At 34.7% G+C, this 25,679-nt stretch overlaps 1 protein-coding gene across 9 annotated transcripts in view; it reads left to right on the top strand.

Moving 5' to 3' along the window:
* The window catches only part of ZNF280D (zinc finger protein 280D), a 108,080-nt gene extending 97,431 nt beyond the window's left edge, over window positions 1–10,649 (top strand). For all 9 annotated transcript variants that reach the window (XM_045201083.2, XM_071221978.1, XM_024568427.4 and 6 more), the window contains 2 exons: window positions 6,364–6,419; window positions 8,737–10,649. In XM_045201083.2, coding sequence (XP_045057018.2) covers window positions 6,364–6,419; window positions 8,737–9,358 — 678 coding nt within the window. In that variant the 3' untranslated portion in view covers window positions 9,359–10,649. The remainder of the gene's footprint in view (window positions 1–6,363; window positions 6,420–8,736) is intronic.
* The last annotated feature ends 15,030 nt before the right edge of the window (window positions 10,650–25,679 follow it).

Raw genomic sequence — 25,679 nt, 5'->3', positions numbered from 1 at the left:
TAGAACAAAAGCTTAGTATCATTGGATATGGCACTGAGTTTTTGCATATCACACCAAAGGCACAGATGACCAAAAAAATGGGCAAATTGGACTTCATGACAATTTTAACATTTTGTATTTCTAAAGGCACTATCTACAGAATAAAAAGGCAACTCCCAGAACAGGAGAAAATATTTCCAAACCATGTATCTGTTAAGAGATTAAGATCCAGAATTACAGAGAAGTGCTAAAACTCAACAACAACAACAAAAACCCCAATTTCTTGGAAATATCAGAGAGAACACTTTGTAAAGTACATGATTGTCTAACCACTGTGTTGTCCATCAGAAATTAATACAAAATAATATTGAATGTAACTAATTGGAAATTTTTTTTAATTTTAAAAAATGGTTAAAGAACTTGAATATGAATTTCTCCAAAGAAGATATAGAACTAGCCAATAGCAGGTAAAAAGATATACAAGATTACTAATTATTAGGGAAATGCAAATCATAGCAATAGTGACATACCACTTCATACCATTTGGCTGGCTACTATCACAAAAAAAGAAAATGACAGTTGATGAGGATGTGGAGAAACTGGAATCCTTGTGTGTTACTGGTGAAAATGTAAAATTGTACAGCCACTGTGGAAAACAGCATAGCAGTTCCTCAAAAAATAATATGATCCAATGGTTTCGCTTCTGGGTTTATATTCAAAACAGTTCAGAGCAGGGACTCAAAAAATTATTTGTATGCCTATTTTCATAGCAGCAGTATTCACAGTAGCTAAAACATGGAAGTAACCAAAGGTCCATTGATGGATGATGGATAAGTTAAATGTGGTAAATGCATTCAATGGGATGTTATTCACCCTTAAAAAGGAAGGAAATTTTGCAATATGCTACAGTATGATAAATTTTGAGAACATTGTGCTAAGTGAGATAAACCAGTCACAAAAAGAAAAATACTGTATAATTCCACTTATGTGAGGTGCTTAGAGTAGTCAAAATAAGAAAGAAAGAGTATAGTGATTGCCAGGAGCTGTGGGGAGGGGAGCTACTGTTTAATGGGTAGAGAATGGGTTTAATGGGTATAGATGTTGTTTATAAGATGCATAAATTTACAAGGATGGTTGGTGGTGTGATGGTTGTACAACAATGGGAATATACTTAATACCACTGATCTGTACACTTAAAAATGGTTAAGATGGTAAATTATATGTTGTGTATATTTACCACAATAGAAAAAAGCAACAACAAAAACTTGTATATAGGGGTACACGTTTTTCTTTTACTTCAGAATACAATATAGCTTGGCATAGCACTAATCCCAACATAGTTATATCTCAGTTTTGAGACTATTATATATTCTGAGCTAGGAAGTGTATTACGATATGATTTTATTTTCTATACCTCATTTTATTTCTGGAATTCAGAAATACATCTTTGTATTCATTTGTTTAGTTTTATGTGCACCTAATGCTGTTTTTTAAAAATGTGATGTATTTGCTGTTTCGGAAGTATTTGTTCCAAATGTTCACACACTCAAAAAAAAATTATTGGGAATATCTGGTGCAGACCTGCTTCAATTTAAAGTAGTTGCTCTCTAAGTCTGGTGCATTGTTTGTTGTGTTAGAATTTTCCCTACTTTCTTGTGTTGGATGTCCTGTTTTCTGAACGATGAATTCTTCCCATAGTTTACTCCTTATTTTGATGATATGTGTACTTCAAAAGGGGTATATCTTTTTTCACTCCTTGCATATCTAAAACTGTGTTTACTAAAATGATAATTTGGCTGAAGTATATAGAAAACAGTTTTACAGTGCAGTTTTGAAAGGATAGTTTTTGGTCAGTTTGATGCCATTCTTGCTTCAATTCTTTTCTTGTGTTAAGGTTATTTTTTTCCTAACAACTTTAATGATTATCTCTATCTCTGGTGTTTTGAAGTTTCTTACTGACATGTTCAGCCATCATCTTTTTTTCATTCATTATGGTAGGCATTAGATAAGTCTTTGTAATTGGGATATTTCTGTGTGGGGGGGTACGTTTTTTTTGTATTATTTCTTTGGTGAATTTTCACTGTCATTTTCTCTGTTTTTTGTTGTGGTTTTTTTTTTTTTTTTTTTTGAAACTCCTGTTGATCTGATATTGTACTTCCTGCATCAGCTCCTCTAATTGTATGATATTTTCTTTCTGCCTTCTGTCTTTTGTCTTTTTAGTTCAGTCTTCTAAAAAATACTTTCTAAAATTAATTATTTTAGTTCCGATATATTTAATTTTGAAAAGTTCTGTAAGTTTATTTGCTCTCCACTCATTCTGTTTTGTTTTTTCTTGTTTAATGGATGTAATAACATCTCATACCTCTCTGAATATTAAATATGTATTAGTAATATATATTTTCTTTTTTAAAAGATCTTATTTATTTTTAGAGAGAGGGAAGGGAGGGAGAAAGAGAGGGAGAGAAACATCAATGTGTGGTTGCCTCTCTCAAAACCTCTACTGGGGACCTGGCCTGCAACCCAGGCATGAGCCCTGAATGGGAATCAAACAGGCAACCCGTTAGTTCACAGGCTGGTACTCGATCCATTGAGCCACACCAGTCAGGGCTATTTTCTTTTGTTCCCAGTAATGTCTCCTGTCTCCAAGCCCCCTATTTTATTCCTTTTTGTTGATTTTGATCTTTCTGATGTTAAAGGATGTCTTCAATTGTGTGATAATCCTTAGCTCTTCATATGTATTAAAGAATGAACACTAAAAAGTTAGTTGGAAACCCTATGGTTTGGGATGAGGATACGGCTGCTTTGCAACTCCAGAGGGCACAATTTTATTTTTTTATTTTTTAAAAGATTTTATTGTTTTTAGACAAGAGGGGAAGGGAGGGAGATAGAGACGGAGAGAAACATTAATGTGTGGTTGCCTCTCATGTGTCCTCAACTGGGGACCTAGCTCACAACCCAGGCATGTGCCCTGACTAGGAATCAAACCAGCAACCCTTTGGTTCGCAGGCCAGCAGCGTTCAATCCACTGAGCCACACCAGCCAGAGCCAGAGGGCACTGTTTTAGTACTCTAAAAGATTATTGATATTTACCATATTAGAAATTAAAATTATGAAATTTAAAAAATATTGTCACTTAAAAATAATAAGCCCCCCATAAGTTACATAATAACGTTTTCTGAAAAATAACTATTTTCCAAAACAAACTTAAAAGAATAACATTGTATGTCTAGTTAAATAGAAGAAAACGGAATTCTCATGTTTCTGTATTCAGTCCATTATGATACATTGTTTTGGTTGAAATATATGAAGAATATCCAGCTTCATCCAGTGCTTTGAAAATCTTTCCATGCCCTGGCTGGTGTGGCTCAGTGGATTGAGCGCCAGCCTGCAAACCAAAGGGTCGCCGGTTTGATGTCCAGTCAGGGTTCTTGCCTGGATTGTGGACCAGGTCCCCGTGTGTGAGGCAACCACACATTGATGGTTCTCTCCCTCTCTTCCTCCCTCCCCCTCTCTCTAAAAATAAATAAAATCTTTAAAAAATAAAAATATCTTTTTCAGAAAATTCTGATTATTCTCCTTTGGTATTATATCAAAAGTAGACAAGTGGAAGTTTTCTTAAAGATCTATTGCAGTGTGATATCTGACTCCATATAACTACATTTTTTGTACTTTGTTAACATTGAAATCTGTTATTCTGTCTTACACTTGGATGGAATCTTCTATACATGGATGATTTTGGCAGGCATTGGTCATTTGGAAAATACTGGTTCCCTGACTGAGTTACTTAAATCTTCCAAATATTGACGTTTCATTATGTTATATCAAGTAATCATGTTCATTAAGATTATCATTAATCTTATCAGTGATAGATACAAGTTTCCCTAAAATTTAATTTTTGCTTGAATTTTTTTTTGACAACAAATACTGTCAGCTTTCTTTGGTAGCACAGGCTCACTTTGTCAGTTTTCAAGAAAATGTCTACTAAATTGCCAAGTCTTAATACCCATAGTGTGACAGTTATTTTTTTTAATTAAAATGATGTTAAATGGAAAAATAATCTGTCTAGGTTTAGCTCACAGCTCAGTCACAGACCTAAGTATTTTTAATATGCAATAGCAGTGCTTTATGCATTCATTGTGTTTCATCACATAGATTCTTAAGGACAAACTCAAGGATTGATACATAATAAAAATTGTATAATAATCATAAAGTTACTGCTGATGTGTGCTGATAAAGAATACAATGATTACTCATACGGTTTCTATTTGGTGCCACTCCCTTGATTGGCATTGAGATGCCAGCATTTTTACCCACCACTGTTTTTGTTTTAATCTTCTGTGCCTCCTGAAGGTGTTCTGGAGGTCCCAGTTGTCTGTGAAGCAGTCTTGGAGCACTGCTGACATGGATTCATATAAGTAAAGGTCATCTCCTGGATTAGTGTGCTGTACAAACTGCACAGTCTGCGAGGGAATTACCTGGACTTTAACATAAGAAATCAGGTGCTCAGCTGACTGATTCTTTTTTGGGGAGCATGCACTCAAAATCATTATAGGAAATCTTTTATTTGGAGCTAGTAATTTTCTCCTAAGAGGAAATCTAGATTCCAGTTGGAGGTGGTAGGATGAAGAATGATTCCTCTGGCTGCTGGCATTCTGGGATCCAGGCAGGCGAGGGACTGTCAGTCCCTTTACTCATTATGGTTTTGACTAAATTATTATTATTTGTTTTGTTTTGTTTTCTCTCAGTATCTCATGCCTGCCCTTTGTTGTTCCTAGTGTTCACAAGTTTATATTGTCTCCAGTTCAGAGTTTACTAAACTTTAGCCTTTGTGGTAGCGTGAAGATAGGTATCTGTTGTACCTGTAGAAAAAGCATTTAGATTTCTCACTAGTCTTTGTGTTACATTTTTACCTTTTATATACTGAACATTGTACTGAATTGCATCAAATACCAGATTTCTTGGGTTGCTTGGGCAAAATGATTCTCTTCTTACACTTCCCACTTAGATGTTTTCTTGTAACTTCCTCCACAATGTGAAGTGAGTTTCCACTCCTCCAGCCACTTTCCATTTAAAAATTTGTTGAAACCTGTTTGACAGGAAGTCTGCTTTGGTGTTTACTTGGTGTCTATGAGGGGAAAATGTTTTATTTCTTTGCCCTAATTTTAGCAGGGTTTTGGGAGAGTGAAGAAATAAATACATGGGATTAATACAGTTATCGATTTCACAGGCTTGGGTCATCACTATAATGGTTAAGAAATTCACCACTTGTGGCATTGCTTTAGGTTTTCTACTTAACCTGTGCAGTTTTAATTTTTTATTTGTAAAAACGGAGTTTATGATACCTAGTATGAGAATGAAATGAGATAGTGAATGTAAAGTTCTTAACATAGTGTATACATCATGTGTGCTCAATAATTGGTAATTGTTATAAACTGTTATGCTGGCCTCTGGCTTACTGAGGTTTTATTGTATTCCTTCTTCCCCATGAAAGATTTGAAATAAGCAAAATATATAATTTGTCATTTAATATTACCTCCACTTACCATGACTCCAAATATGAAATGATAATTTCAGAGATGTTTTTAAGTATCTGTACTTAATGTTTGTTTTTTAAAAAAGTGTGAATGCCACTTGTTCACATTTAAATTGTGTTTAACTGATTTTCTATTCAAGTAAAGTTGACTTTTGAACAACCTGGGGGTTAGGGACACTGACCCCCACGCAGTTGAAAATTTGTGTATAACTTAATCCAAAAAAAAACTGCGGTACAGTTGTCCTAGATATCTGCAGGGGGTTGGTTTTAGGACCTCACTGCCAACCCAGTGGATACCAAAGTCCATGAATGCTCAGGTCCCTTATATAAAATGGCGTAGAACCTTACATACAGTTGGCCTTCCACATCCGTGGATTCCCAACTGCAGATTGAAAATACTGTTTTTAACCCGAGGTCGGATGAATCCACAGAAGCAAAACCCAGGGATACAGAGTGCCAACTGTATATTTATTGAAGAAAATCTGCGTATAAGTGGACCCGCACAGTTCAAACCTGTGTTGTTCAAGGAACTGTGATTGTAATTATGGCCCATATTTGAAACAGTCTAAGGAAAGCAGGTATTCTTATAACTGGATAACTGTTTTATGACCTTGATTCAGAAATTTGTGGTACAAAGAATTTCTTAATAGGTTTCTTTAAAAAGAATTTTTAAAATTGTACTTTTGATAATGAGAATTATTCTAGTACATACTTTTGATTAAGAAACTTTTTTTTTTTAGTTCCCTGGTATATAAGATTGCACACTTAAATTCCTCCAGAAAGTTTAATATCATAAAAGTAGTTTAAGCTTATCCATGAATATAAAAGAAAATTATTATTAATCATTTCAGGAAATTTCAAGACCTAATACGGCTGAAGAAGAAACAGAAACATCGAATTCTGAAAGGTAAAATATAAGGAAAAACTGAATCTCTTGAAACCAAATATATAAATGACCCTTGTTTTGCATCATTTTAGTTAATCAGTAAAGGACCATTTAAATGTATGTGTGTGGTATTGTTTTTAGTAGTGGCTTTTAATTTTAAAAAATTTGAAATTTTAGTACAACAGGATTATATTACAGATCCTTAGTTTTGAAATACTTTTATACATGTAGAGTATAAAGTTAAAATTTTTAAAGTACATACTAGTAAGTAAAATGTTAACAGATTTTAATTGTCCCTGTTGAATGAAAACAGTTAAAAGATGCTACAAGTTACAACATAAGGACAATTATTGCAAATAAGTAATCGTAAAATCTTTTTTTATATATAAATTATTTTCAGAAAGCTTTAATGGTACTTATGTGGTGCCATCTCAACTTAACGGCTTCAAAATTTAAGAATTGGTTTATAAGCATTTAATGCTCAGGTAGGACACTAAAGAACACAAGACATTTCATAAACTTTTAGTAAAATAATTCCAACATTCTAATTAGAAATTTTTTCCAGATAAAGGTAACTTTATTATGTATTTTTTTTGTTGTTCAATTACTTTTAAATTGATTTCTCCAGTTCTCTCTTTATACTGTATATTTTACAATAGGTTGCTTGTTAATCTGATGAGATTAATTGATCTATTGCCATTAAAAAGCAATTTATGGAATAAAGCCTTATGAAGGTATTCCTTAGGATTAACTAGAGACATTATCTAGCCCTTTCTTCACCTAGCATTTTTCCTAGAATCCTGAAAGGGAGGGGGAAGAATTTATTACTATTCAACTAAAGAGAAAAAGCAGACTATTCACTTCTCTGTTATGTAACATTTTCTGTAAATTGTAGTTAGTCCAATAAGAGCTGGACAAAGTAACAATTATACAAATTTAAGTGACGAAAATATAATTTTTTGAGATGATGTAATTTACCTATAAGATTCAAGAAAATGAGCTAAGAATCTTTCCTATATACAATAACCTGTGATTACAAAATACAATGGAAAAATGTTAATTCACAATATTAACAAAAATGAGAAATGTGCAAGATCTAAGTAAAAACAAACATTTACTGGGATAAAAAAATAATATATTAATAGCTTGCATGGTAGGCCATTTTCCAAATTAATTTATAGGATATGGTTTGGAAACTGACAAAATTTAAGATTCATATTTTTCTTTTTATTAATACCATAATTTATTTAATTATTGCTCTGTTGTTAGACCTTAGGTTGCTGCTGTATTCACTCTCGAAACACTGTTTTAATGAACATCCATGTACAAATATCCTTTGCATTATTAAATGATTAAATTTAGGGAGAAGAGTAGTGGAATGTAGGCAGTTTGCTCTATTAGATAATAAAGTACATTGTTAATCTATAATTGTTAAGACAGTCTGGAATTGGTTCAAGAATTGTCAGTCTAAAGATAGATCATAACAAAATATATAGCAGAGAAATGGCCTTATAAATATAATTTAGGGAATAGAAAATAGTTGATACTATTGCTTTGATATTTGCCAGTTCATTACCAAAAGGTCTAAATTCTGGGTAGATTAAGAAATAAGACATATGTTATCATTAAATTTATTTTTGCTAAAATAAGCATTGTTACATCTACATAAGGGGCTGGAGATGCTCTTTGAAATCTTCTATTTCTAATGTTTTATTGTTCAGTAAATAGTTTCTCTTAACACATCAGAATAAAAGTAAACACACAGACACACTCATAAACATATATGTGTACAAATGTACACATATCTATGTATTTTACATATTATTTTTTTAGGTATAGTTTTGTGTTTCCTTAAATTAGGCTATTAAAAATTAGGGAAATGTTTATGAATGCTTATCTGATTTTGCATATAGAAAGATACTGTAACCATAAGAGGATATACAAATCATAAAAGAAAAATAGGTTTTTTTCCATATACATTTATTCCTATTTAAAGTACTCTCAGAAATTAATAAGAATGCTTAAATTTTAACTAAAATCAAGCAAGGATGTTAACAAATGAAAATAATAACCAGGACTAAAACTACTTGATAGACTCTACAAGTCTACTTTTAATATGTGATTCTGGAGTTTTTCAGTCTCTTGCCTAAGGATATAGCAGCCTCCTAAACTGTCACATCATGACGAGGACTGTGAACCTGGATTTTGTTTTCCTTTTTGATGGGCAAGCAAGACTTAACTTTAAAAAAAATATTTAGAGCATGTTTTTATTTTGATAATGTTCAAAGACATTGTATTATATGAAGGAATAGATAATGAAAGGCTTTATTTTTTTCAGTCAACATGATAAAGCTTCTTCAGAAGAAAAAAATGGATGTGATGCAAACTCGTTTGAAGCCCCATCCGCAACAAAAAGTGAAGAAAGCGTAATAGTTTCAGATAAGGAAAAGGATTGCTGTCTTGAAGACAAGGAAACTGGCTCAAAGAGTATCTTCAGCTATGATTCAAATATTGGTGAGGATAAAGTGGAAAAGGAAAAACAAATTGAGCACATTTGTCAAGAAACAGAGCTGAAAATGTGTGAAAGTTCAGAAAACATAATTTCATGTGATCAGATTAAAGATCAAAACTCCAATGAAGCCAGGTTTTCTTCAAAGAATATTAACGATTTGCAGTTGACATCTGGTGATGTTAGCATTGATCAGTTTTTGAGAAAAAGAGATGAACGTGAATCTGTTAGTTCTGATGTTAGCGAGCAAGGCAGTGTTCATCTGGAACCTTTGACTCCATCAGAGGTACTTGAGTTTGAAGCCACAGAGATTCTTCAGAAAGGTAGTGGCGATCCTTCAGCCAAGTCTGATGAAGTAGTGGCCGATCAAACAGATGATGTACCTGGGGAACATAATCCTAGCACATCAGAGACAACAGTAGACCTGGCAGATGAAAAAGAGAGAAGTTGAAATTAGTTGTCATTCTCAGTGTTAGTGTAGAGATGGTAAGAGCATTTGGAACAGTGCCATCAGGTGAGCTCAGTGGTGCTTTTGTAGAGTTCAGAACAGAAAAATATGAGGGAGGTCATTCATACACTTTCTCTGAACAACCTACGTTATTATAGAAATTAGTTCAATAATAGCATGATAGTATGGATTTTCAAGAGGTTTTAAAACATGAATAGGATTTTAATGAAAGTTTACAATAGAAAAGCTTCATTTAACAGTTCTCAAGGAAACGGAACTTGATTGCCAATATGAATTGATTATTAGAATATTAGTTACATTTATAAAGCATTGAAAATTCCATGACTCCTAAGCTAAAAATCTTTATTACTTCTATGTCCTTCTCAACTTAAAGGAAGAAAATTGGAAACCACATACCTTTGGGGAATAATTGATTTAAAATAATGGCTAATTGGCATTGTTAATGAAAGCTTTATTTTGGGTATGATGCTGGTAAATGCTTAGAATGTGAAATTAATGAAGCTATTGAGAATTTGAATGAACATAAACTTAATTTTGGATTTAATATAACATTCCAGACTGTCAGAAGCATGTAAACAGAATATTTGAATCCGTGTACCTCCATACAAGTGTTAGCCTGCCAGGCTGTAAGCTTACCTTAATTAAACTTTCAGTGAAAGTGAAATTATTAAAATATAAATTTATATTTGTGTTTTTTGTCAGTGTGAGCTGTGCAGAAATCCCTTAATGAACTAGTTGTATAAAGTAGAAATCCATTGTTGAAATTTCTGTAGCTATTATGCTTTTAATATTGTTTTAATGATCTTTAGAAATAGACTCGTAAAAATGGTCTGGAAACCAAACCAAAGTATGATACAATGTAGATACTGTAAAGCAGCAAACTGAAAATATGTCCTGGCATGAATTCAGCCATGTTTAAGTGACTCTTCCTTTAATTGTAAAATAGAGACTTGAAATGGGACCTAAAGCAGTGATGTAAAAAATTGGTTTGGGATATTTAGTCTAATTTATCCATAAGATGGCCACCAAGTTGATTTTCAGTTGTTTTTTATCCTTTAGGAAATAAAGATCTAGAAATGGATAAGAATAACAGTAGTTTGCTTTGAAATACTAATAAACTTTTATTTAAGATGCTACATTTTTACTTCTTAAAACGTGCTTTGAATTCTTAAATTTTGTTTCACCGAATATTAAATGTTTTAAATGTCTATTAAAGTTCTGCTGTATATAGTTTTTGAGTAAATATTTGTAATAAAATTCTGTCCCTGAATAATTTTATTTTTCAGAAAACTGCTTGAGTCAGATTACCTGTGGCGCCTTTAGAAACTGTATGCTTGTTCAAGGAAATTTCATGTTAAACTTAGTGGTAGGATTTCATTCTGTATTCTTTAATTTGATGTATGATATATTTTAAGTCAGTAAAGTATAGGGGGAAATACTGCTAATATTTATAGAGAATAGATTTGTTTTCTAAACCCTTTCACTTCAAGAGAAATATAATTTAATATTATAGTTTTCTATCTGCTCAGTAAATTAAAGAAGCTAAATAGGCAAAATATATTATTTTCTTGAATATGGGGGAGGGGTGGGAAAACAAATGTTTTTATCTTTCCTGCTCCCAAGAAAAGATGGGGGAAAAGGGACCTATTAGCTCTTACCCTTCACCTTGTTGAATTATAAATCTATATAGTAGAAAAGATTTTGGGAGTAATTTAAAACTTAAAAGAATAGGAAGTAGAAGAAGAAGTCTTTGTGAAGTACACTTTCAGAATCTCATTCAATTAGTTGCCAAGCCTATGCTACAAAATGCTAGAGCACTGTGGCAAAATAAGTCTCCGAGTGACACTAATGCCTTTTGAGCTTTGGGGTTGTCCCTTCTCCTGCCTCTGTATATCTTTATAGTAGTGGTATTCAAAGTAGCTGTTCAGTGAACTGTTAATACCTATGCACTTCGAGAAAAGGAACCTGTACCAGACTATAAGTTCTTCACTGACAAAGTCTGGCACTGAAAACAAAAGTAGTTGAAATAAACATTGTACTGAGTAACCTAATTGGTTTATGTTCTCACACAATATCCTTATCTTATTTCTCATCAGGAACAAACAGTTCAGGTAAGCAAACAAAACCTGTATGTAGCAGTGCTTTAGAAGAGTGGTCTGCAGACTTTTTCTGTTGTGAGTCCAGGTGCTAAATTGTGGGCCCTGGTCACAATTACTCAAGTCTTGTAGCATGGAAGCAGCTATAGGTAGTATGTAAATAATAGCCTATTTGTGTTTCATTAAAACTTTATTTAAACAAAACATGTTGGCTGGATTTGACTTTGCTTTAGAGTGTTTAGACTCCCTTGATATGACTGTGAAAGCCATTAATGCACGTTAGTTAGTGACTGCCTAAAAACTAACTAATGACTAGTGCCTTAGTATATTATGGTTCCCTGCTATCTAGCAATAGGATTAGGATAGGTTAAAAGTGCAGTTCAGTGACATTAATGTGATCATACTGATTTGTGGCATGTACTTTTAATTCACATTGAAAATCTAAATGCTGTATTTGTGTGTGTTATTTCTTCCCCTTTGTATCTCTCCAATGCTTTAGGGAGGATTGTGGAATTGTTTTACCTTATACAAATTTTAAGAACTATTCTAAACATTTTTAAAAGGAACTGGCAAGATATGAGTTACCTTGTTTTCACTATAAGTAAAAAGATGAGGAAATCACATATCTGGGCAATATTTACTTAAGGTTACAAAGCCAAGATTTGATCTGATTCTAAAGTTATTTTTTTCTGTCATACCTATAGTTGTCAGCCTTTACATTGAAAGGTGCTTTTTAAAATAAATCTTTTATTTTTTGCACATAACCCTCCCATTGATCGCACAATTATAGTTTGTTTTATTATTTATATAGTGATTATATGTACATGGAATGGAGCACTTCTTAACCTAAAGAAAAGGACCTAGTGATATTTTTTATTACCAAGAATTAAGGGATTTTACCTCAAGAGGGGGGGTAATCATTGTGTTAATAGGAAAGACATGTAATGTAAAGATATACTTCACATAATTTAGTAATTTTAACATCATTACATTTTTGTAGCCTTTTGTAATGCCATTTTTTGACTCCGTGGTTGACATCATTATTGTTCCATCAAAATTGTTACTCCAATACCAATCTTTCCTACTAACTTCAAAGAAATTACAACTTTTGTATTATGTATTTAGGCACTCAAAAAGGATTACAAGTGTTTCATTTTTACTAGATTACTATAACGCTGACTTGTTTTTTTCAGCAAAGAAATGAAATGCTTTTTTTTTTCTTTTAAATAGGACACATATGCAGATCCATGTAGACAAAAGGAATAGTCAGATGGGGTTTTTTAAATTGATTTTAGAGAGAGAAGAAGAGGGAGAGAATCATCAGTTTGTTGTTCTACCTTTTTATGCATTCATTGGTTGTTTCTTGTACGTGCCCTGACTGGCTGTCAACCTGCAACTTTGGTGTATTGGAACAGCATTCTAACCGAGTTACCCAGCCAGGGTTAGATAGATTTTTTTTTTAATCATGGCATTTTTTTATTGGTAGACTGTTTTCTCTGTTGTTTTTTTCCTCCTCTGTGGGGGGCTCCACCCACAGGGCCCCCCAGGTGGCCACAGATGAGAATAAGTCTACCAAGACATGATCTGCTTGGGGAGGAAAGGTGGCCAATCTCAAAGGAGAAGGGCCAGGAACCTGTTCCTCAATGGGCTTTTATTGGGTTCAATTTGCATAGGAATACAGGGCATATATGTAAAGCTCATCAATCATTGTCTGGCAGAAATGATCAAATAAGAGATAATAGTCAAAGAACTCTGAAGGCATATTCTAAGTCAAGGTCAGATAGTTAAAGGGCCATAAAACTTTGGGGAACAAACTCATTCCATGCATGGACCCTTATTTAAATTGAGGGTATTAACAAAGTAGGTTTTACAGGATTTTATGCATTCTTTCTTAGGCCTGATCACCCTGGGGAACCTGCCCTTCCCAGCACAGGGCCGCACCCACCTCCAGCATTATTTCAAACTTAAGGCAGGCAGGGGAAGTAAGGCAGCCAAGAGATTAGGAGACTTCTTGCAGACAGAATGAGGACTCAGGCTATGTCAAAGCTGAGGGGTGAGGGTCCATCACCCCCTTTTCTATAGCCCCCCAAGTCCTTCCCTGAGGGCCTCTTTGTGACCGTGCCTGTCTTAGGTCATCCCTCCCTTGAGGAATCTTACCTGTCATTGGCTAACCGGTCATGCACTGGGGGCCAAGCAGGGTGAAGTAAAGTGGGCAGAGGCAGCACAGCGCCCCTGCCAGGGAGATAAGCTTTGTCTCCTTAGTGGCTTATGGTCCCAAGGCCTCTCACTCAGCCTTAGCCATGGGGGTTTGCAGCTTCTGAAACCAGGCAGGGCGGTTCCCAACACTCCTCCTTCTTAAAGTAAACCCTTTAACATTTGCTGCAGTACTGGTTTGGTGTTAACAAACCAGCTTTTTCTTGTCTAGGAATCTCCTTATTTCTCCTTTGATTTTAAATGATAGCCTTGCTGGGTAAAGTAGCCTTGGTTATAGGTCCTTTTCATCACCTTGAATATTTAATGCCACTCCCTTCGGGCCTGATTGGACAGATATGTGGAAAAAATGAAACTTGGATCACCTTCTTACACCATACATGAATAAATTCAAAATGGATCAGAGATTTAAATGTTAGACCCGAAACCATAAAATCCTAGAAGAAACCATAGGCAGCAAAATCTTCAACATTGCTCATAGCAATTTTTTACCAGACATATCTCCCCAGGCAAAGGAAACAAAAGAAAAAAAAAAACAAATGGGACTACATCAAACTAAAAAGGTTTTGCACAGCAAAAGAAATCAACAAAATAAAAAGACAATCCACAGAATGGGAGAAGATACTCGCCCATACATCTGATAAGGGTTTAATAACCAGAATTTATGAAGTACTTACAAACTCACAAAAAAACAGACAATGCATTTAAGAAAATGAGCAAAGGACCTAAATATACACTTTTCCAAAGAGGACATACAGATGGCCAATAGACATGTGTAAAGATGCTCAATGTTACTAATCTCCGGAGAAATACAAATTAAAACCACAATGAGATACCATCTCACACCTGTCAGAATGGCTATCAATAAATCAACAAACAAGTGCAGGCAAGGATGTGGAGAAAGGAGAAGCCTTTTGCACAGTTGGTGGGAATGAAGATTAGGGCAGCCACTGTGGAAAGCAGTATGGAGATACCTCAAGAAACTTAAAATGTACATGTCTTTTGACCCAGTGATCCTACCTCTGAAATATATCCAAAGGAACCCAAAACACTAATTCAAAAGAGCATAAGCACCACTATGTTCACTGCAGCGTCATTTACAATCACCAAGATACGGAAGCAGCCCAAGTGTCCATCAATAGATGAGTGGGTAAAACAACTTTGGGCCATTTACCCAGTGGGATACTACTCAGCCGTAAAAAAAGAAAATTTTACCCTTTGTGACAATATGGATAGACCTGGAAAACATGCTAAGTGAAATAAGCCAATTAGAGAAAGGCAAATACCATATGATTCACTTATATGTGGAACCTAATGAGCAAATTGAACTAACAAGGAAAATGGGATGGGGAGAGACTCATAGATGGGGAGCAGGATGACAGCTAGTGGGGTGGGGGTAGTTAGAGGGTAGAGGGATTGAGGAGAAAGGGCTCAGGTACGTGGACAATGTGACTGCTGGGGGAAAGGTATAAGGGGACTAAATGGGGATGGAGAGATATAGTAAAGATTAAAAAAGTCATGACAACGTTTAATATTCAACTTAAAAGCTATGAATTGAAAGACTTCACTCAGATCACCTTGTAAGAAATTAAACATATCTGCAGCTACAATGGGAACATCCTGGGTGAAGTTACTTTTACAGTTAGCTAAAGGTAACTTTTAATTGCTTGTTAAATGTGTTATAAAATCACCTTCATTATTTAATATCCTAGGCATAATTTATAGTATCTTTGATTATATAAAGTGTTGTCATTATGAAGATTATTGGATTAAGCTATAAATGAAGCCGTAGCTGCAGATGTTAGTAGCCTGAATAACTGCTGATCAGAGAAGTTAACCATGGATTTTGGTTTCCAGAAAATGACCCTGGTACATCTGGGGTCATATGACTTTTCCAAAAACAACAGAAAATTTGCACTACTCACCCAATTCCACCTTTTTTTAAAATTAGGGTAAAAAACATTTCATTAGTTTTAATTGTACAATGTAATGATTTAATACTTGTATTTGTTGCAAATGACCACCACAATAAGTCTACTTAGTATCCAACATCACACATAGAAAAATTATTTTTGTGATGAGAACTTTCAAGATCTGCTCCTAACTACTTTGAAATATGCAATATAATATTATCAACAGTAGTCACCATGCTTTCCATTACATCCCCATGACTTACTCGTATTATAAGAGGAAATATGTACCTTTTGACCCTGTTACCCATTTTATTCACATCCCCACTCCCAGCCCTCAAATCAGGCAACCACTGATCTCTATATCCATGAGCTGAGGAATTTTTTTTTCTTTTCGATTCCACATATAGGTGAGGTCATACGGTATTTGTCTTTCTCTCCCTGACTTAATTCACTTATCATAATGCCCGCAAGGCCTATTCATGTCTCAATTTCACTCTTTTTAATGGGTGAGTAATATTCCAGTGTCTATTACATTTTCTTTAGCTGTACATCCATCAGTGGGCACTTAGGTTATTCTGTACCTTGGTTATTGAAAGTATGTCACAATGAATATGGGGGTGTATGCATCTTTTCAAGTTTTAGTGTTTTCATATTTTTTGGGTAAATACCCAGAATTAGAATTGTTGGATCATACGGTAGTTCTATTTTTAGTTTCTTGAGGATCTTCCATACTGTTTTCCATAGTGGCTGCATTAATTTACATTTCCACCAATAGAGCATAAGGATTCTCTTTTCTCCACATCCTCGCGAACACCTGTTATTTCTTGTTTTTCTTATAATAGTCTTTCTAACAGGTGTGAGGTGATACTGTGGTTTCAATGTGCATTTCCAGTATGATTAGTGATGTTGAGCATCTTTTCATGTATCGTGGCCATTTGTATATCTTCAGAAAAATCTTTTTGTGTCCTCCCCATTTTTTTAATTGGAATGTTTGGTGCTTGTTTTAATTGTCTTTTGCTATTGAGTTGTGTGAGTTCTTTATATATTTTGGATATTAATGCCTTATCAGATATATGGTTTATAAATATATTCTACCATTCAGTAGGTTGTCTTCATTTGTTGATGGTTTTCTTTGCTGTGCAAAAGCTCTTTAGTTTCATGTAGTTCCACTTACTAATTTTTGCTTTCCTTTCCCTTGATTTGGTTTCAAATAAAAAAAAATCACTACCAAGATCAATTTCAAGGAGCTTACATCTGTTCTCTTCCAGGAGTTTTTATGGCTTCAGGTCTTACATTCAAGTCTTTAATTCCTTTTTGAGTTAAGTTTTGTGTATGGTGTAAGATAATGGACCAGTTTCATTTTTTTTACATGTGGCTGTCTAATTTTTCCAACACCATTTATTGAAGAGACTGTCCTTTCCCTATTGTATATTCTTGTCTCCTTCATTGTACATTAGTTGAGTATATACACATGGTTTTAGTTTTGGGCTCTATTCTGCTCCATTGATCTATGTCTATTTTTATGCCAATGCCATACTGTTTTGATTACCATAGCTTTGTGATACAGTTTTCAATCAGGGAGTGTGTACCTCCAGCTTTTTTCTTCTTTTTCAGGGTCCTATTTTTTTGGTTATTGGGGTTCAGCAACCTGTACTTAAAAATGCCCCCCCTAAATATTATAGTAAAATGCTGTTTGTGGAAAATCTGGGAACTACAAACTATAGTTTTAAACTTTTAAAATATTTTATTTTACCCACTGCCTTAAAAACATATTTTTAATTGCTGTATATCATGGGCTAGCAAACTACTGTATTCAAATACTATCAAATAAATTTGTTGGCAATTCTCAGTGTATGATTATTTACCAGATAAACAAATACTTATTTAAAGTATTTGTACTTTACAAATACTTTAACAAGAAATGCAAAGAAAGAAGTAAATGTTGTGGAACATCCTGAAATGAAATCAGAAACTGATCTAAACTTTAAATAAACAAAAGCAATATCAGTTTAAACAAGAAAACCAAAACCAGGGCAAACAAAAAATATTTTTAACATTAAAAAAAGGAGTTTCTGGAGCTATATGTTATCTAATGCAAACTTAAAGATTTTTTTTGACAGTCCTGAGTATTTGTCTATTGCAAAAATGAAAGAATTTTCTATGTCTGAAATACTTATTACAAAATAAAGACTCTCAGGACAATTATTGCATCATGTGATTTTAAAGTTCATTTTAAGAATTTCAAATATTTGTGGTACTTCCAATTTTTAAAGTGATTTTTATTTGGCATTTACATTATGTTCCATTATATAATTTTTGTTGTTGTTGTTACTGGACATCTTTATCAGGTAGAGATAATGGTATTGCAATATATAATCTTAAACTTATGGACCTTGGTCTTAGAGAGGGTTTTATGAATTTGTCCCTAAAGGCAAGGGAAGTAAAGGCAAAAGTAAATGAATGGGACTACATCAAACTAAAAAGTGTCTGCACAGCAAAAGAAACCACCAATAAAACAGGAAAGCAACCAACTGACTGGGAGAAGATATTTGCAAACAACAGCTCCGATAAGGGGTTAATATCCAAAATATATAAAGAATTCATACAACTCAACAGCAAACAAAATAACAATCCAATTAAAAAATGGGCATAGGACCTGAACAGACACTTCCCCCAAGAAGACATATAAATGGCCAACATATATATGAAAAGGTGTTCAACTTAACTAGCTATTAGGGAAATGCAAATCAAAACTACAATGAGATACCACCTCACACCTGTTTGAATGGCTATTATCAGCAAGACTAGTAATAACAAGTGTTAGAGAGATTGTGGAGAAAAAGGAACCCTCGTTTACTGCTGGTGGGAATGTAAACTGGTACAGCCACTATGGAAAACAGTATGGAGATCCCTCAAAAAATTAAGAATAGAGTTAACCATATGACCCAGCAATCCCTCTTTTAGTTAGAATCTAACCAAAGTATTGGGAAACATTTATTTGCAAGATATATGCACCTCTATGTTTATTGCAGCGTTATCCATGGTGGCCAAGATATGGAAAAAACAAAGTGTCCTTTGATAGATGATTGGATAAAAAAGGTGTGCTATATATATACAGTGGAATACTACTCAGCCGTCAGAAAAGATGGAATGCTGCCATTTGCAACATAGATTGATCTTGAGAATATCATGGCTAAGTGAAATAAGTCAGAAAAAGCTAAAAACCATATTACTTCACTCATATGTGGGATATAAAGCAAATCCATAGGCACAGACAACAGTATGGTGGTTACCAGAGGGAAGAGGGGGTGGAGGGTAGTAAAGGGTAAAGGAGGCTAAATATATGGTGGCAGAAAACAATTTGACTTTTGATAGTGGGCATACAATGCAATATACAGATCATGTATCATGGAAATGTACACTTGAAACATATATAAATCTTAACAAATGTCACCCCAATGAATTTAATAATAGAAGAAATATATAATCTTGTTCATACTTAAACAATTACCTTTTAAAACAAAATTTCTGAAACAAAAATAATTGTGTTTTTTTTTTTTTTACTTTTATGTTGTAAATCCTCACCCAAGGATATGTTTATTGATTTTAGACAGAAAGAAAGGGGGAGAGAAAGAGAAAAATCAGTTGGTTGCTGCCCATATGTACCCCACCAGGGATGGAACCCATAACCTTTTGGTGCATGGGATGACACTCCAACCAATTAAGCTGCCTGGCCAGGGCTAAGTGTTTATTATGGTCACTTACAACTATTTAAAAATTCATTTAAGAATAGTGTTATAATACAGAATGATGATTCTATATAATTTTGAAATTCTGTACATATTCCTGAGAATTCCCAGAATTTTGATTCATCATTCCCACATCCTAAATAGTAATGTCTGTCAGGAATTGGAACCGCCAATGCCCAGTAAATCTGTTCAGACAGAATGGCTTAGGAAACAGGTGCTGAGGTGTCAGTCTTCTACCAATGCCTGATGGGCTCATGGTACTCCAATTCAGTGTGGAGGAGCTGAGGGGAGCATGACTTTAAAATTGTGGGTGTGGCCCCAGCTGGTGTAGGTCAGTGGATTGGGAGCTGACCTGTGAACCAAAGGGCCATTGTTTCGATTCCCAGTCAGGGCACATGCCTGGGTTGCGGGCCAAATTCCCTGGTGTGGGGCGTGCAGTGTGCGAGAGTCAACCAAACAATGATGTTTCCCTCTCTTTCTCCCTCCCTCCCCCTTTGTCTAAAAATAAATAAATAAAATATTTTTAAAAATTGTGGGTGTGACTATTGGCTCAATGTTGGCAGTCATATAAATAAACCTAATTTTTTAGATAGATGTACTGTCCAACTGTAAGCCTGGACTAAAAAGTTCATGGTTGTTCAGGACTTAAAATGACCCTTGGGCCCCCAATTTTCTGTATTAGATAGCAGGTTGAGAAAGTTGATTGGTCCTCAAATAGAACATATCTCGCAATGTCTACCTGAAATGTGGTCAAGAAGAATAAAGAAAAAAGGAAGGACCTCCTGGATGTGGGATCAATATTTTGGACAGCTATTGATGAGGGATCTCCTCCCAGCAAGCAGAATCAGATCGAATCAAGAAATTTTTGTACCACCAGAGTTGAGGGTGTTTGTAGCCAGCACTATTTCGAGCCAGTGGCTGTGCATCTCCCATCGTCCCCTTTCTGACGAGTTGTGTTTTTACACTTTTCTTCCATTTCAACTTGTATGTGTAGGGGACCACTTTTTAGTTCAACAAATCTAGTGGAGACTAGTGCATACTACCCCCTGATTTAGAAACTAGGGGGAGATACTGAATGTTGAGTGTGATGCCAGCGATTTAATGGGACTTTCCTTAGAGATGGAAGGGTACATATGACTGTAAAAGGAGGATGCATTGAATGGTCTGTGATAGTCATTAGATAGTCTCCTTATAATTATCATTTCCCCAGAGAAACAGATGCATAACAGGATTACACTTCCTCATTGTGTGAGACCATTTGTCTGGGTCTGGCCTGGGAATTAGGAAGTAGGACATGTGTTATTTCTGAACCGGAGCATTGAATCACTTAATTCAGACCTTCTAGACTCTTGTGTTTCCTCTGATTAGTTTACCAGCAACATTTGAAATGGTGCTATACCTGCAATGTACAAAAGGATCACCATTTTAAATTGCAACGGACTTTTAAAATAAATAAGAAACAAGTATTTGTTGCTTTTCATCGAGATTTGAGGATGGTTACTACAATGTAATTCTTGCCTTTCCTGACCGATAATAACATCTTGAAACTCTTCATGCCAGTGTCTGGGAACCTATCTCAGAATTTTCTAACCTTTTAGGTGTATCTCAGCATTTCCTATATTTTGCTATGCAAGCTATTATCTTGCATATTAATGTCATATCCATCCCTCTAGCAATTTTAAGAATTATTTTGCATAATTTGAAAAACAGTTACAGGACTTTCACTTCTGGCCAGTTTGGTTGGAGTGGAAAGGACTGGATTTACCCTCTCCCGTCCCAAGACAATGCAACATGTAACAATGGCTTTCAAGACAATAACATCAGGAATGAACTCGGCAATCCATGAGAGGCAGAAAACAAATGAGGTCAGCCCTGTGATTGCTTCAGTTTACTGCCTTGAGAGCTTCCAGGCTGTAGTACAGGGAATGGGGACTAAGGCAACAACTGGGAGATTCACAACTGGGAATTAAGGAGATAGAACTGAGTGTTTGGGGAGAACCAGGGACTTAGACTTCATAGAACCTAGTTCCTGGCACTTTAAACAGGACCAGAAATAGTGCCTTATTCATACCAGCGAGAATGAAAAAAACTTGTAATTCATGGGGCATTGCATAGAGAATTCAGGAAGGTCTTGCATCAGTAGTATGGGTAAAAGTAGCCCTAGACTGAGCACTGCTTTCTACCCAGCTAACAAATCATAAAAGCAAGGCCTGAAAAAGTCAAGTAATTTCCACTTAAATATACTGTATCCCAGAAAAGAACTCAAGAAGTTATAGGAATACAAAAATATCAAGTACATGCAAAGGTAAAATTCACAGTGTCTGGCATCCAATGAATGATTACTAAGCATACAGAGAGTCAGGAAAACATGACCACAGTGAGGAAAATAGCTGGTCAGATAATAAGCCAGGATTGACACACATGCCAGAAATAGGACAGGGCATGAAAACAGTTAATACCACTATCTTCAAAAAGTTAGGAAGATGTTAAATAGACCCAAATGAGCTAGAGAAATGAACAATTTCTGGGATAAAAATTGTGATGACTGGCATGGATCAGTTGAGCATTGTCCTGCAAAGTCAAAGGTCATGGGTTCCATTCCCAGTCAGGGCACATGCCTGAGTTGCAGGCCCGGTCCCCAGTTGGGGTGTGTGTGAGAGGCATCTGATTGAGGCTTCTCTCATACATTTATGTTTCTCTTCCTCCCTTTCTCTCTCCCTTCTCCTTTCTCTAAAAATAAAATCTTTAAAAACTATGCTGATGGGATTAATAGCAGATCAGACATAGTAGATGAAAAGATCAGTGAATTTGAAGACAGCAATAGAAACTAGTGATCTATGAGAAAATGTCAAGAGGCCTAATATTTTCCAAACTTGAGAACTATAAGCATACAGATCCAAGAAACTCAACAAACTCCAAGTATAAGATATATGAAGAAAACTCCAAAGACAACAATCAAATTGCTCAAAACCAGTAATAAAGAGAAAAACTTAAGCATCCAGATTAAAAAAAGACATATCACATACAGAGGAACAAAGATAAGGATGACATAAGACCTCCTTAACAGTTCTGAAAGCAAAAACTGTCAACCTAGAATTATATTCCTAGTAAAAATGCTTTTTGAAAACAAAGACAAATTTTTTTCTGTACTAAATAGGTACTAAATCTTCAGTAATTTGCTATACAGCACAGAAAACCAATACAGGTTGTTTCCAGTGTTCAGCTATTGTAAGCTGCTATGCACATGGTGTACAAGCTTCCTATGGACACGTGCCTTCACTTTCCTTTGGTAAATACCTAGGACTGGGATGCCTAGGTATCATGGTAAGTGTTTGTTTAATTCTTTCTGAAACTGCAAAACTTAGTGAACCCTTTCCAAAGGGGCTACATTGTTTTATATTCTCATCAGCATTAAATGAGAGCTTCGGTTCCAAATTGTCACCAACACTTGCTATGGTCAGTCTCTTTAATTTTATCCACTCTAGTGGGTATGTAGTGATATCTTTATTGAATGGTATATTAGAGAATATACTGGCATGGTATCAACCATTGAAATGTGTTGAGATTTTCTTTATGGCCGAGTATATTGTCAATTTTGGTTAATGTTTCATTTATCAAACATTAATCATTTTGATTAATGTGCATTTGAAAGAATATATATATATATATTCTGCAGTTGTTGGGTATAGTGTTCTACATATGTCTATTAGGTCAATTTTCTGAATTTTGTATTTCGAATCTTTTATGCCCTAATTATGTTTAACTGCTTCCTGGGAAATGTGAAGTAAAATCTCACTCTGATTCTCCTGTTTTTCCTTTCAGTGCTTCAGTTTCTGCCATATTGAAACCACTAGCACGGTCTCTGTTACTAGTTTTGTCTTTCTGAGAACTACATAAACAGAATAATATCTTATGTATCCTTTGGGACCAGCTTATTAAACTCAGCGTAATGCCTAAGCTGCTGCATAAATTAATAGTTCATTCCTTTTTATTGCTGAATAGTAATCCATTATATGGATAAGTCGCTTGTTTATCCATTCACTCATTAAAGGACATATGAGTTATTTCTTGTTTGGTGACCCTGCTTTTTTTTGTTGTTCTAAATACACTTAAGATTTTTTATTTATGTATTTTTTAGAGAGAGGGATAGGGAGAAAAAGAGGGGGAGAAACATCTGCATGTGAGAGTAACATCGTCCATCAGTTGCCACTCACACACACCCAACTGGGGACCTGGCCTGCGACCCAGGCATGTGCCTGACTGGGAATCGAACTGGCGACATTTCAGTCCTCAGAACAATGCCCAAACCACTGAGCCACACCACTCAGGGCTACCCTAAGTTTTTATTTCTCTTGGGTAAATTTGTAGGAAAAAGATTGCTAGATCACATTTTAAGTGTATGTTTAACTTTATAAGAAGCTAGCAACCTGTTTTCCAGAGTTGCTGTACAATTTGTATACCTAACTTTTAACATTTTCTGTAAATATTCTGTCACTTAAAGTAGAAAGTAGAAAGCATACCATCATACGTCCTTTATCATCCTTGTTTTATGTTGTAATTGACATATATATTACATCTATATACATTTAAAAATTCCATTAGTGCCATAATTTTTGCTTTCAACCATTAAATATATTTTAAAGAGAGGACAGTTGATTGTACATACTCAGAAGCTCACCATTTCTTTTGCTCATCCTTTATTCGTGATGTGCCAGGTTTCCTTCAGGTGTTTTTCTCTTTCGTCTGAAGAACTTTCTTTAGTAATTGCTTTAGAGTAGGTCTGATGACTACAAATAGTCTTAGTTCTTCTTCATCTGAGAATGTTTTTATTTCATCCTGGTTCCTAAATAATATTTTAAACTGGATATAGAATTTTAAGTAGGTTTTCCCCCCTCTATGCACTTTATAAAATATGCCACTTCATTTGGTTCTCTGATTTCTAGTAAGAAATTAGCAGTCATTTGAATCATTGTTCCTCTATAATACGTTTTTTTTTTTTTTTTGTCTTTAGTTTTGAGCAGTTTGATTGTGGTGTGCTTGCGTGTGGATTTCTTTGGGATTATCCTCTTTAGGATTTGCTGAACTTCTTGAATTTGCATATTTCTGTGTTTTGCCTAATTTGGGAAGTGTTCGGCCAAGGGGAACCCATTTTCAAATTGTGGTAAAATATACATAACATAAAATTTACTATTTTAACTTTTTTTTCAAGTACGTACATATTTATCAATTTAATATTTTCCCTTGGCATACACATTTTCTTACCAAATGCAGCAATTAATCTAGTGAATACATCGAAAAGAAGTGTTTTCTTTAGGTGTGGCAGCAGGATGTTAAACAGGAAGTATTTCTTTGACTTAGCAGTATGTAAAATAGCTTATAAATCCTACTACAGTCTGCCTAACGTGGCATTGGTCAGTGTACCATAACTGTAGAATTCATCACAGTCACTGTTCATAAATTTCTGATATTCTTTTTCTCTTACTTGCACAATTCAAACTTTATTGACCTACTAACTTAGTATTTGATCTTTAAATTTTTCCATCAATTTATAAATTTTCATTAAGAAATGAATGTATCCATAGCAGTGAAATAAGATTTTTAAAAATACGAAAACCAAACACCACATGCTATCACTTGTATGCGATAAACAATCAAGCAAACAAACAATACCCCGCTCACAGATACAGGACAGACTGGGGGCTGCAGGAAGCAAGGGGTGGGTGAAATGTGTGAAGAGAATCCAAAGGCACAAACTTCCAGTTAATAACATTAATAAGTCCTGGGTGTAACGTGCACAACATGGCCACAGATAATGACACTGTGTTGCCTATTTGGAAGTTGCTAAGAGAGTAGATCTTAAAAGTTCTCATCACAACAATTTCTTTAAACTATGTATGTTGACGTTAACTAGATTCACGTGGTGATCATTTTGCAGTATATACAAATATCGAATTATTACATTGCACACCTAAAACTAATATCATACTATATGTCAATTAGACCTCAATTATATACACAGTAGGCGTGTGGGAATTTTTGTGTCATTCAGAGGGTAAATAAAATAAAGAACTTGTATTTTAACTTTTTTTAAGTGTACAACTCAGGGGCATTCAGTACATTCCCAATGTTGTACAACATCACTGCTATTTATTTCCAGCACTTCTTATTGTCCCAAACAGAAACTCTGTATCCAGTAAGCAGCAACACCCCACTCGCCCCACCCCGATCCCTCCTGATTCTTCCTATTACTGTGGATTTGTCTATTCTAGGTATCTCATATAAGCCGAATCATACAATATTTGTTTGTCCCTTTATGTCACTTAGCATAATGTTT

This window comes from Desmodus rotundus, chromosome 7, assembly GCF_022682495.2.
Source record: "Desmodus rotundus isolate HL8 chromosome 7, HLdesRot8A.1, whole genome shotgun sequence".
In the NCBI taxonomy this organism is placed as follows: Eukaryota; Metazoa; Chordata; class Mammalia; order Chiroptera; family Phyllostomidae; genus Desmodus; species Desmodus rotundus.
The sequence above is the reverse complement of the archived record's forward strand: the minus strand, read 5'-3'. Positions and strand labels throughout refer to the sequence as shown.